Raw genomic sequence first — 14948 nt, 5'->3', positions numbered from 1 at the left:
TGTTAGTACATTTTCGACGTTTTAGTATTGCGTATTAATATGAAATAGTTCTAGTTGTGTTTTAGAAACCAACAACACAAACATTTTCGGACTTCATTCGACATTTATTTTTGCATTAGAAATTTATTATCATTTCAAGCGTGTCGTGTTTTGGACTTTCTTAGTAAAACATTTTTTTACTAAATATGAATCTTGTTGTAAGTAGGTACCTGTTTCAAGTAAAGCAACATTAAGGTGATTTATTATGAGTTATGACATTGTAAATGCTCAATGGTGTTAAACAACTAACCACATTTAGTTTATGAAAGTGTAAAATAATTGTAGAGTTTAATATTCCGTCTGACAATGACAAACTGCAGGCACTTCAAAATATGTATATCATTATATAACTTTTAGCTGGATTAATTCTACAGATTTTTCACTCTATTATTCATTTCAATGCGTAAATTAGGACATTTGCCACGAATTTTAAATCATAAGTAATAAATTAGATTGTAAATATTCTGTACTCATCTTATTCATATGTTGAGAAATGTTCAATAGGCAGAAAAGTTTTGGGCAAAAAAAAACTTTAATTATTTAGGTATTAAGACGATTTAAAGAATCCTAATACGAAGAGGTTGTATGGCTCTGCCTTCTCCATTATCCACCAATGAGACGGTGCCATTACCCACAGTTACTAACTTAATCGTTATTTTTTCCAGGTCATAGACTTCGGAAGTTCGTGCTACGAGCACCAGCGCGTGTACACGTACATCCAGTCGAGGTTCTACCGGGCGCCAGAAGTTATGATGGGCGCGAGGTACGGCATGCCCATCGACATGTGGTCGCTGGGCTGCATACTGGCGGAGCTGCTTACAGGTGAATATGTGTATTATATTATTAGGTTTAAAGCTCAAAATCATTTATCTAATCTATAGTTTCATATTTGGTAGTTTATTTATTGTGCACTATGTGCAGTACTAGCTCAAGAAGCATCATATTAGGTCTAGTAAAGGATAAGCGCAACAAAGAAGCCCATAGCTACCAAGAGTACCAAGTAATGTAACACTATCAGGTGGGCTTGTCGTTCCACGCAGGTTCCAGCCTGTTTAGCCCTCGATCGCGTCACATAGAGGAACTTATAATAAGTTACGAATTTACGATCCACATTCACGAGGAAACGACGAAGCAGAGAAGATAATCACTTGACCAGATTCTCTTGTCATATTAAAAATATCACCCGCACTTGAACTTTTCTGGTACGTCGAGTCTACTTTTTTTTAATATTTTTTAGTTTTCTCAATTGGTTCTTCGGAATTCTAAACACTAAGCAGTGTTTAGTAGTTCTTATGCTGTTTAATCAAGTACAGTCACAGACCTATTAACTGTTCAAGCTTATTTGGTTGTCATGTTGTCAATACTATCGCAATGACGTCTCTAATGTAAAGTAAAGCCTAAAAGGCTCAACAATCAATGTCCGTGACCGTACCTGTAGGTACTTTGTGAACCCCATTTTTATAAGTACTGGAGGCTATAAATCCATGGAATTCCTCAAAAATGATTTGCACTCGATTAGCGAAAAAAAAAATTTTACGTTAAGCATAATTTAGCGGTTGCTATGATGAAATTTTAATTTAGCAGTTGTTAGTTTGTGTTCGAAGCGTCACAGCGACAGACACAGCGTCGCACAGACGGAGTTAATGGGTCATCATTATACATTTTTATCGAATGACTGCACTAGAATCGATACCACATGCCATGCCCCATTTCACTGCTGTAGGACTAGAATCGATCAACTGACATAAACATTCCGATTAAAGTCAGAATATTCAATCGATATCACGAACGTTCATTAACAATTTGTATTTTATAGTTTGGCAAGAGTCATTTCGCAGTGGAGAATAAACAGTTTAACACATTACTGTCTGTTTTATAATCGTAGTGTTATAATCCCAAATGAAGGGATAACTATAGTTTTTTTTATTCTACCTATACTGTTACTAACATAATTGGTTAGCCAGATCATATCTGAGAATTGTAGTACTTTAAAACAACAAAGTTGATTTAGCAAACAGTATGCACTTGCACCGAAATAAGATTGTTTTAGGAGCTATATATAATTCGGCGCCGAAACTTCACTCAGAATATCAATAGCCGTAATGTTTACGAACGCCAAACTTTATGTATTTGCAAATGCATTATTTTTAGACTCTTCAGTTATTCTAAATATTAGTGTTCATTTTGCAAAAAGAGATAACAAAGTTACTAAGTCCACTCAACGTTTGTTTTGAAGTTTATTTGTTCTGAAGCTTCTCGCGAATTGACGAAATCAGCGAAGTTGGAACTCCACTAAAACTTTGAAATTATATTCAGTAAATACCCGTCATCTAAAAACGAAACTCTAGTTGGAACGTCGTCGTATAAATCTTGAAGTAACGAGTCGTTCTCGCGTAGTTCATTAATGATAGTAGGTACGTATTTTATATAGGTGTTCACTAGGCGACGGAATCTCTTCGCGATTTTTTTTTATGATATAGGAGGCAATCGAGCAGAATTGCCTGATGGTAAACAATTACCGTTGCCCATGTAACACCAGAGGGGTTACAAGTGCATTTACTGGAATTTGTGATAGAAGTACGCTCTTTTCTTAATGGTTTGAAGGTGGTCTCGGTGGAAAATACCGCGCTGGCAGTTCATTCACAGTTGAGCTGTACGCGGCAGTTTCTGGAGAAACGCACAGTTGAGGAATGCGAAACATCTAAGTCGTGAAGATGGAAATGTAGTCGCGTAAGGCGATGGTGGAAAGAAGCGGCAGGCAGCGATTACGTTCCCTAATGGCAGGTGATAGGTACTCTTCTGAATTCAAAATCCCGTAGATATTCACCAACTGTTAAACTGCCATATAGCGCAAGTACTTAAAACTTGAACCGAGTGCCATTTGAAACTTGAGCTTGAGCAGTTTATTACCTAAAGGTAATTACAGTAGAGGAAAACACTCTTAACGCTGTTTAAAATCTGTAATTAATACAGGTTTTATTAATGATAGTCAACGTATAATTATATCAATAAATTAACAACAGGTTTCGTATGCTATGCTACATAAATTAAAAACACAAACATCCCATTTTGCTCCCCCAGGGCCCAGCCCATCTCCCAAACTGCAAAAATATTCACCTGGACTAATCCTGCCATCGCAACCAATTTTCGCATACTCGCAATATTATATTGAATAATTGTATTGGCTGCGCAAATCTTGTAAGCGATTAGAACGCCTCGATTTATTGCTTAATTAAATTCTTCAACCTTTCCAGGGTTCCCTCTGCTCCCTGGCGAGGATGAAGCGGACCAGATGGCCTGCATTATCGAGCTGCTGGGCATGCCGCCGCAGAAGCTCATTGAACAAGGCAAGAGGTCCAAGAACTTCATCAGCAGCAAAGGACTGCCGCGGTATTGCACCGCCAATACCATGTCGGACGGTTCCACGGTGCTCGTCGGAGGTACGTTACTGGCCGTCTTCAATTAACTATTTGTATACTATATGTAGTTTATTTTATGTTTCTTTTCTTTTTGCCTGTTTATCTCCCGTGATTCGTATCACTTGATAGCCTCATCGGAAGATCAGCGCTGGAAGTCTCCAGCAACATGCTGTAATGAGGCCATTTCGTGGCACTTTACTCTTTCAATGGTTTTCTTAGATGTAAATTGCCTCGTATCTCATAAAATATGTACACAATGGACTTGCAAAGTATGTCACGTTTTAAAAAAGGGATACCGTTATGCGATGGATAAACACGAATAAGGTTAAATGCAAAGTTAAAATTAAATGTTATGGAAACAAGTCATAGATACTATCCAAAAAGACGTCAAATAATAACGATCTTCAGTGATGAAGGAACGCCGTCACAATGTTTTTTTTTTTTATATTAAATTACAACAGTTTTCCATTAAAGAAAATATTTACAAGTGAGATTTGTGGTGACTAATGTAAGTACATTGATATTTAAATGTTCCACGTTTAGCGTAGGTAGATCTCATATATCTTCATCATATTCGTATTTGATTCGTTTTTATTTCTATTAATTCTATTATTCGGACACTTATGTTGCTCACCAAATTTACCTTCCCATCGTGCATGGTCGTAATTGTCTCCTATCAGCCACTGGAATTGTATTCTCCTAGTCATCGGTAAAAGTTAGGTATGAAGCATAGGCAAATAGTTTATGAAGTTTCAAGACGTTAACCTCAACGGCTCATACCTGGCTTATAGTTCGCATAGATTTTGAAGCTTTCAGGGATCTTGAACAATTTCATTAACGACGGATTGGATCTACCGTGAACTTTGCAGCACCGAGTGTAGATTTTGATGACGAAGATCGTGTCAGTATTGGCGCATACATTCCAAAGCTTCACCCCGCCCACGCAACTTTCTCGTTTTTACAAAACAAGCCATTGATTACAATGATCGCACACTTGGAATTTAAACCCGGCTGTGCGACTTTGCCAAAATTATGACACTATCAAACTCTCTTGTGACTCAGTCCTGTTCTCTCCAAGATTTATGCTACGCCACCAGACATCTCTGACGGCGCGTTGACTAACTGAAACATAACATACTTACTAACGTCTTAAAATAAATGTCTACGTATTCAAAGTTCTCTGTAACCTTTACACGCCTTTTTTCCTAAATGATATGCATGCATGATTCAGAAATGCCAAACCCACTCGGGATTTTTGACTATTCGTAATCGGTGCATTTTAGTATGGGAAGTCTCATCATAAACTGTCACGCCTCTAAGAAAAACGTTTGCTTTTTACATGTAATACAGGTATATGCCTAGTTCACGATCAGAACGTCATCTCTTATTTTATTATCTAACTGTGAAATTTAAAAAAAAAAAAGTGAGCTGATAATAGTAATATTGTACTAGTAGTATTGTGTATCAAGGGCAGTAAACAAGGTGGAAGGCGAGGGCTTAATTAACACGAGTACGTAATTCTTGTACCGCCCGTGGCACACACAATGTTTTTCATCACACTTGTATATTATTATTTCTCTTAAAATTTAGTTTTTTCCTCATTAAAACACGGTGACATTTCATACATTCGTCCGCCACTTTTGACAGTTTAGGTATCGAAAGCACAGACCTATCTAACATTCAGCCTTGATTGAAAATTGTGTAAAAATATTTTAAACGGCTATTATATCAATTATTTATAAACAAAAAAATATTATTTTTAAAATACTGACAATTTTAAAAATAAAACTCATTTATACCTACTTGAAAAAACATTAACCCCAATATGCCCATGGGAGTAATGAAATAAAAAAAACTATTACGCCCGTGGGCATAATATAGCTCATTCCAACTCAGTATGCTGGAATACAATAACACCTTTTACGAGCAAGTGTGATGAAAATAAATATATAATTAATATGACATAGTAAGAGTCATTTTACCATTCAATTCCAAAGAAATATTGCTTATAACTGTTGTTCAGTAAATACAATATGGGAATGATGTGAGGAGTAGTCACTTTAACAACTGATTTAGAATATAATTTTTAAGAAAAAAAAAACCGACTTCAATGAGGGAGACCGGTAAAAGAAAGATTATTGTTGATTTTGGATTTCATACAACGAAATTAAAAAGATTGGTAAAATACCCGCAACAGGGTATTCGACTAACCTTATTCGACTATTTAAAATAAATTATTTCACACCATGCATGAAATAATATTTAAAAACCGGCCAAGAGCATGTCGGGCCACGCTCAGTGTAGGGTTCCGTTGTTACTCTTCCGTCACAATAAGCTAAACTGGAGCTTAAAGTATAGTAAATTGTTAATCAAGGGATGAAACAGTACCTTTCACCAGAGTTAAACAAATAGGCAAATTTGCATAATCAGTACCTAATTAAAGTAAGTCTTTTTACTATGAAGGGGAAACTTTTTGCGATAACTCAAAAACAGCTAAAATGATCATGTCCGCTATACTTTTCATTGAATGTATTTCTTAAGCTCTACTTCAACGATATTTTTCATATTTTTTGGACCTATGGTTCAAAAGTTAGAGGGGGGATACTTTTTTTCTTTCGGAGCGATTATCTCCGAATATTATCACTTTATCAAAAAATGTTTGTTGAAGACCCCTAGTTTTGAAAGACCTTTCCAGCGATACCCCACACTCTACGGTTAAAGCAAAAAAAAATTCACCACCAATTTACGTGTAGGGGAGGTACCATAAAAAAAATTAAATTTTTAGATTTTATTGTACGACTTTGTCGGCTTTATTGATTTATATATCCATGCCAAATTTCAGCTTTCTAGCACTAACGAACACGGAGCAAAGCCTCAGACAGACAGACAGACAGACAGACAGTCGGACATGGCGAAACTATAAGAATTCCTAGTTGACTACGGAACCCTAAAAATGGCTATAAGTTTGCTTAAAAGAGTTGAGAAGTACCCTCGATTCCTCATCGAATCCATCATCAAAACTGACTTGACAAAAATGTAACTTGAAAACCTAGCTGCTTCACAAACATGCGAAGAGAACAAATTGCCAAACGTGAACTATGAGGCGTTGAAGAGTTCCATTCTGTTCATCATCAGCAGTTCCGCTTCATCAAATGTCACTTCTACAAATGTAAATGCTTGATTTGATAATGAAAATACTAAGATCACTACATGTATGCTCTTTACATTTAAAGAGTTCCCTCGATTCCTCATGGATCCCATCATCACACCTGAGTTTTGACAAAAACGGGACCAATCTGTATGTATATAGATTCAAACAAAAAAAATATTCAAAATCGGTTCAGAAATGACGGAGATAACCTCCTCCTTTTGAAATTTTGAAGTCGGTTAATGAGTTTCTGCTAAAAAAAGAAACACATTGTACTATTGCCGACTGTACTTGGTACCAGAGTATTGTATTGTCATCTGAATAAATGCTTGCAAAGTTTTAAAAGAACGTTATTAGAAGAACGGTTAAAATGGACTTGCAATATTTGATCACATTGCTACAAGTGAAGTTCATGTAAGTGTGTTAAAAAAATGTTTCACGTCAACTTACGTGTTTAAACAATGCACCCAAATCTTAACTAGAAAAATTAATAACTGTCTATCTCCGAACGTGATCTAATTTTTTTAGATGATCTAATATAATCGTATATTTCATTAGTACCTAACGTAATACAAATACCCATAACTACGGAGGAACTCCTCGTGGTAAAGTTAAATTTAGACATGAAAATATTACTTTGACATGAGTCATTTAATCAATTAATGTTTATTAAAACGCCACTATTAGGTACTGATTGTTTTTGATAAAATTACAAATTACCTCTTTAACCTATATATCAGCGTAACTACCTAGATCAATATGATATAGTATTTTATACAATCGTGATATAATAGAGAGCTTTTCAGTCAAGTACCGTGTTTAGGCAACGAAGCTTGCTGAGTAAGGTGACTACAGCGTATCGAAACTTTTATTTCAGTTGAGTTGAGCGCCCATACTCGTACATGAAAAGTACGCAATTATAGTTTGGTAAAAGAAATTTTAGCCGATGTAACTTTATTTGACGTACATAAGCGCATGGTAATATGCCTACTTGAATAATAAAATGTCTTTATCTTTATTCAATAATTACAGTATACGAGTAGGAAAAATTGTATTAGTCAACAGTGATTTCAGCAGTCATCGCCCTGGAATAAAAAAAATGTAACACATCATGACGTTAACCCTGAAGTGACTAACCGCAAACGAGTTAATCAGATAGACTAACTGTATATATATACATCTATGACACGTTGACTGTCTGGTGGTTTTGGTAAAAAGCCAAAAGTTGCCCTAACACTTGACGGTTTAATTTAGTGTCAGATTTCTTTTCTGGCCCGTTTTATTATGTGCCATAAAAACGTTGCTTTAAATGTGTTTTCTTTATAAATATTTTTCTTCGTAACTAAAATGCTTCTTACCTTGACATGGATGGATTGTATAATAAACTGTAATTCTAGCAACTGAATTGCATAATTTCAGTTTGTGACGTCAATAGATAATTTAAACATTTGTCAAACTTTAACGTTTCAATTGTGACAGTCAAATAGCTGCTCAATATCAAACTAATGTTATCCAATTGGCTTGGTGATTTGTCTAAACGAGTGAAGATTTTAGTTCAAGATTGTTATGTACATAATTGTGACGTGTCCCCGGTGGAGTAAACATAACAAGCGTATAAGAAACATAAGATGTGGAACATCAGGTTAACAAATACGTACACTACACATAGCTTCAATACGTTTCAAAAGAATTAGAAGAAGATTAATGACACAATACTAACCCAACGTTTTTTATCCGTGTTCCAGGTATGTCCAGAAGAGGCAAGCCCCGAGGCCTACCCGGCTCGAAAACGTTCGTCACAGCCCTCAAGGGCTGTCAAGACAAATTCTTTATTGATTTCATTAGGAGGTGAGTAGCTGACTAGCTGTAACTTGGTCTATAATATAGTACGACTGCTTGTTACGATGCGTCCATATTTAGCGAACGCGTAGCTAAAATAAAATAAATAGGTACCTAGTGCGATTTGTAGCGCACTAGCAGTTCCTGAATAACGTAAGTAGAGCCTTCGCTAGATCAGGATACACCTAACGCAAATCAATGTAAAAATATCATTTTGCGAATTAAAATGCGTTTAATTTAATACTTACTTATTTTACTTATATATATTTTTGTATAATGGACTTAACGGAGAGGGTAAGAGATGAACTTCGTTTTTTAGAAGGTCGCGTGTATAGCCCAGGTCGACATACTAATCAAAATCTGATTGAAATAATGTGAAAATATGTCCGTATTCCAGATGCCTGGAGTGGGACCCGGACAAGCGGCTGACGCCGGCGGCGGCGCTGCGGCACGCGTGGCTGCGGCGGCGCCTGCCGCGGCCGCCGCACGAGGACGACGCCAACCACGTTAGTATCGCGCACCACCCCCACGCGCACGCCCATGCGCACGCCACAGCCAAACGGCTGGACAAATAGGTTCGTTCCTTTTGGTTGCTGTTGCTTGTGGTACGAGTATGCACTAACGATACTAACCGGGAATGGGCTTTTGGGACGCTTAACCCTTTGTACGCCACGCCTGTCGTGTGCGGCGCGCCATCATGAACCTTGTCGGAATGCACGGAGCGGCGCGCGTCAGTTGACACCAAAGGGTTAATACGTATATACAACTAATTCGTTAATCATGAACTAGAAATATAAGTCGGAACAAAATAATTTAAAAAAAGAAGTATAGCAGGGTACAAGATTGTTTAATATAACGTGAATCGTCTATATAAGCGAGTATGATTCACAGTTGAAGATTGAAAGTAAAATAAAGTTGGCTACGTTGATTGTGTGAGGAGAACGTCCATCTTTTATATGTCGAAATTTAAGAACTTTCAGTCGATAAAATAGACTTTTGCTATAATAATTAAGGTTTGGATTTCGGAATTAAAAAATGGTGCATTAATCTCAATATTACCGAAATGTATATGTATAAGAAATCGAAAATTTTATAATTCTTAAGACATAAAAACTGGTAAAAACTTAGTTATAATCCAAACTAATTTATACTTTACATAATAATTACCACAAGCAACATTTTATTTAAGTTAACTTTTAGTTTAAATATTTATTTATGTTAATTATTTTGGGTTTACATCTGTTTCACCTAGCTGGGTACCTACATGCCTAAGACACTCAGGTATGTATTTATTATGTAGATAGCTACTAGGTAGTTTTTCATGTTTTATTAATTTCGGTCTAGTTGTAACTACACATGCGTTTTAAGCAATTTTATTTCATGTGATATGGGTGTAGTACGTGATGCCTGATAATAAAACTTTATTTAATTTATATTTATTAGAAATATTCAATCTAAATAAATAAAATAAAAATTGTTCGATGACTGGGTTACAAAGTAAATACTACTACTATTCGTGTTATTTTTATTATGTACTTAGTTGTAGAAGTACTTTTATTTATAAGCTTTTTCTACGAATTAGGTTTTGAAATTGAATGTGCCTTATTACTTCTGCTACTTTAATGCTATTTTGGGTTTTTCGTATAGTAGTTGTTTGATCGTTTAATAAATTATATTTAGGTATATTAAACTGTTAGACCCTGCTTTTAGCCACTGCATGTGTGCATATGCACGAAATAAACAAAGTTAGCATTAGCATCTTCACACATCAGATTATTTTGAAAAATTATTAGCAGTTATAATTCTTAGTACGTTTTAAATACATTTATTATTTAATATCATTTTTATCGTGTCCCTGCAACTTACATACGCTTTTTTTTGCACTTTATGAACCCCCCGAATACCACGGACGCAATATCGTGTCATAAAAGTTATCTCTAAGCTTCGTCCAACTGACGAGATATGGCACACGTGATTTCATATAAAATGTATGAAAAGCTCGGAAATGGTCATATTTTGTTCGTAAATGGAAGACGCAAAGCGCCCAATTTTTATCCCCGCATCGACAACGCAGTGCCACCGCGCGCAATCGCGCACGGCACGGGCGCAGGCGCAGCGGATCAAAATGAAATTGCATGGGAATAAAATTACTCATATATAGTTCCATTTTTCTCCGCTGCGCGTAGGGCGCGCTAGCGGCCGCGAGCTCAGCCGGTGCCTTGCTGCACGCGGTGGTCTGTAGCTAGGTACGCCTGGGACTCGAGGGGTTAATAGTTTTTCACACCACTGTTCGGAAATGTGTTGTATCATTTAAAACATAAAAATCAATAATACATAATCTTTTTTCGGCCCACCTTTTTCCTTCTAAAATAAAATTAGGTTATAAAGAGATATAAAGATATATGTTAAGATATAAAGATATATGTTATTTGATTATATAAAAAGAAACGTCAAAACCATTCAGTTCATGCATAAAGCGTTTTTACTTTTGTAGCTGTTTGTGTTTCTTTAACAGAAACGCTTCTACGTTTAGAGTTGATTTCAAGCAAACAGAAAAACGCCTCTTAAAAGTGATAAAAAAAGTAAAAAAGGCGGGATCGGAAAATATTTACTGAATTGGATAGTGTAAATTGGGTTTGACTAAAAAATACAAAAAACACGTATCTACGCTATAAAAATGAGTTAGAGACTAGTGAAGAATATAGAAATGTTCCTGGCAAAAATACATCGCTTTCTTTCAACAATTGTCCTCACGCCAATATAAATATTAATTTCTGTTAAAGTACTTATAGTTATACAAATTATTTCTAGTTATACAATTTTTTTCTTATTTTCTCGCAGTAGTCGTGAAAAGCACTATGTAATGCCTCAGCCGGAAATGCTAAAGATGGACTCGTAGTACGTGTCGGCCCTCAAACTCACTCGTCCATCTTTGAGCGATTGTTCCGGCCTCTCCTACAATGTACTATAGTTGCCGGCTGTGGCTAGATTGAGGTGGTGTTTGTTTATTACAGTGTGTATTCGGATTGGGCTATATAGTATATGTGTTAACAATAGGCATGATTGTTGCAGTCGTCGAGCCTGGCGGGCGCGGCGCCGGCGGGCGCGGGCGGGCGCGGCGGCTCGCTGCGCACGCCGCTCGCGCGCACGCCCGTCACCTTCAACGCCAACCAAGTCGCCAGTGAGTCTCACAGACACATACTCGTACACAAGCTTGTCCAGCCAAACGAAGTGTTGAGCGTTTCCGACATACTAGAGCCACATACACCCTGTCCAGATGCTCTCGTGCGCTTCGATACTCGCCCGTCAAACGCGTGCAAGGCGCCGGACTCTCGACTCGCACGTCTTACGCGCGAGCGCATCGCGAGTCGCATCAATGTGATAACCGCGTAAGCTGCGAGGCAAATACATTTCTCAGAAACTTGTTTAAATTACAGCGAGTACTTAACGTAATAATAATGTAGCACTGCGAGTAACTATGCTTATTTAAATTATATACAGATGGCGCTATTCTTGTTTGCACACGCGCTTGCTATCTTAAGTAAATCTGAGATTCAGCATCAGATTAATTTTAATATACGAGACAGCTTTCTCAAAAACATACATCTTTATTAAATAAAAATCTATCTTTTTCGTTAATACTATTTACAAAAAATATCATTCACATACCTATATGATTTACAACTTCTTAATTCTTACTTACTTCCTTCTTTTAAGGTCTCATGCGTACATCAAGTCTTAGTAAGTTTATTACACAAATTATCTGTGTAATTGTATGTATTTGTAACCCTATTGCTTGAAATCCTCTCACTAAAACACTCACGTTAAAACAGAAACATTTAAAAGCAGTAATAGAAATTTTATGTACGTACACTCATTTTAGATTCATCCTTATTGTATCAATAAAAAACATAAAGCTGATGTAATACATATCTATAACTCATATACCTCATATGTACCCAACCCACCATGTTGTCCTTAGCATGATATGTCTGTTATATGTTGTTTATATTAAGCATATATACTATTGATATACAAAAGCCCTAATCATCGGTGCTGTTTAGACTTTCCCCCGTATTCCATCGCTCCCAATTTTTCTCTTTTGGTAGTATGATTTGCAAGATCTTGTTGATATTTGATCTAAAAAGAGTAAAAATCAGATCAAAATATTGACTGGTGGTATATGGTTGTCACACACGTAACAGTTTAGCCTCGGATGGGTTTACCATAAACTCGACCCGTTTAATATTTGCACGAAATTCCATACAATACACGTCATCGTCATGTATCAGCTCGAACGACGCGGGGATCGCGCGTAGATTGCTCTTTGGTGATTTCTTTCCAGGAGTCGCTGCCCATACACGCTGTCGCCCAACTGTAAGCGCGATGTCGCTGTAACCCAACAGCCGCGATACTTTGGAGGTGTTGATTAACTTTCGTTACGGCCTCGCGTACGGTTGACGCCTGTTTAACGGCGAGTCGACGAGGTTCGGTACTTAGATCTAGGTGCTGGCGCCGAGCTGTTATCGTGTGCAACCTTTGATTATCGAAAAAATCAACCATATTCCTCCATATGGATTCCAAAATATGATGGTAGATGTAATCGTACCCAACTATAATTTCAGAAGCGAAACTTCAAGCTGCACTATCAGAAGAAAGCGGTTCGTCGGCCGGCGCCAGCGGCTGCGGCGGGCGCTACTGGGCGGGCGGCAAGCTGCCGCACCTGCCCGCGCCCTCCTAGCGGCCCGACGCGCCGCCCCAGCGCCGCCTCGCCAAGGTGCGTGCCCGACACTACACGTCGACAATGGTCACAGAGACACGAACTCTTAGGACCCTAACATAGCTTCCAACAAAGAAGAAGAAGGTGGATGCCGCCTTTCCTGCCAAAGAAAAGGGGGTACTGGGCCGCTCGACTTTATATACAGAATCCTACCGACTGCGCCAATTAATTCCAATTAATTCGTCAAAAAAAAAGTGTACGAGGGTGGTCCAAGTGACCGACCTGACACACTTAAAAAGGTTTTTATTTTGAGTAAATACTCTTTTTAAAAAGAATATCCTTTATAAAGTTAAAATTTAAGTTTATAAACACATAGCGTCGTTTGTCTTTTGTTTAGTAGCCATCAATAGTGGACGCTGTGAACAAATTTTCAGACATGGAGAAAATTGGCCATCGTTATGTGATACAATGGAAAGGTTCTATTCGCCCGATTTGGCCCCTTCCGATTATTTGTTTCCAAATTAAAAAAAAATGGCTTGGTGGTAAAAGATTTGCCAGCAATGATGAAGTGGAAGGCTGCGGTTGATGGGTATTTTGACGAGCTCGACAAATTTCACTACAAACAAGGTGTTAAAGCTATCGAACATCGCTGGGCCAATTGTATAGAACTAAAAGGAGATTATGTAGAAAAAAAAATAGATTTTCTTTTGTTTTCTTTGTCAGGTCGGTTACTTCTGGGACTACCCTCCGGCCTAAGTCCCTCTAAGCTAAATCTCGTCCGATTTTGACTGAATGAAGTATGAAAGTCTCATTAGGAATGTTGGGTTTTCATAGAAATTTTAAATTTATTAAGATATTTTGATTGTGAGAGTTACATAGGTCGGTCTAACTCGTTCTCGTCCTTTTATTGCGGTCGTTTTTTGTAACAACCCGATATAAATGACTCAGATACAGCTACTAAACTCACGAGAAAAAGTAAATCTCTCAGATAAAAATCACGTTGAAGTAAAGTCAATAAAAAAAGTGTTATATTGCAACCGTGAATTGTCGGACAGGTGTCATCCCTGGAGGCGCCGCGGCTGGCGGCGCCGGGCGGCGCGCGGCTGGAGCTGGAGCGGCGCTCGCTGGACCTGGAGCGCGAGCTGCGCGCGCACGACAGCGACGCCTCGCTGGACGAGCGCGACCACCTCGTCTGATGCCTCAGCCCGCGCCGCGCCGCGCCCTGCGAGACCACTCTCTGGCGCGACCTCGCCGATTTCTTCCGCCGCTTTCACCGCCGCCGCCGCCATGTTGCCCGACTACACTCTTGACAGTAACTTTATGCTCCGTTTGAAAGTGACGCTGTCGTGATACTTTGAAGAGCGAGCGTTTAGTAGGCGGCGGAATCTGAGACGTCCCTGAAGTCATCGTTGCGCGAGTGTTGTCGAAGATTTGAAGCCGTTTGACGACGCTACACTGTCTTATTATCGCAATGAGCGAAGCTGAGCTATATGGTCCCGGTAGCGGGCGGCGGTTAAAGTGCAAAGAAATCGCTTCTGAAGTGCGGTCTCGGTACCCGGTGCTGTTCCGGTGCGACCTGGTGCTAAAGGACTCGAGGGTCGTGTCGACGCGACCGACCGCTGCCTCAGTTATGTACGCTCCGACTGATCGATACGTTTATTTTTAGTTGAACTGACTCCGATTCCTCGACGCGCCTAGTGACCCCCGTGTCCAGAGTCGAACCCGATCGACCCCATGTTCCTACGTTTAGTTGTAACCTATAAATGAGGCGGCGGTCGGCGAT

The 14948-nt window shown here is 38.3% G+C and overlaps 1 protein-coding gene across 2 annotated transcripts in view; it reads left to right on the top strand.

The window, feature by feature from the left end:
- LOC133530575 (dual specificity tyrosine-phosphorylation-regulated kinase 2) overlaps window positions 1–13203 on the top strand; it is a 209478-nt gene extending 196275 nt beyond the window's left edge. Inside the window, exons 2-7 of one of the 2 annotated variants that reach the window (XM_061868540.1) lie at window positions 705–861; window positions 3294–3479; window positions 8352–8454; window positions 8843–9020; window positions 11503–11626; window positions 13071–13203. In XM_061868540.1, coding sequence (XP_061724524.1) covers window positions 705–861; window positions 3294–3479; window positions 8352–8454; window positions 8843–9020 — 624 coding nt within the window. In that variant the 3' untranslated portion in view covers window positions 11503–11626; window positions 13071–13203. The remainder of the gene's footprint in view (window positions 1–704; window positions 862–3293; window positions 3480–8351; window positions 8455–8842; window positions 9021–11502; window positions 11627–13070) is intronic. The other variant, XM_061868539.1, reaches the window with a different exon arrangement.
- Window positions 13204–14948: the final 1745 nt, after the last annotated feature.

This window comes from Cydia pomonella, chromosome 23 (genome assembly GCF_033807575.1).
Source record: "Cydia pomonella isolate Wapato2018A chromosome 23, ilCydPomo1, whole genome shotgun sequence".
In the NCBI taxonomy this organism is placed as follows: Eukaryota; Metazoa; Arthropoda; class Insecta; order Lepidoptera; family Tortricidae; genus Cydia; species Cydia pomonella.
This window is presented reverse-complemented; position numbering and strand designations above follow the sequence as displayed.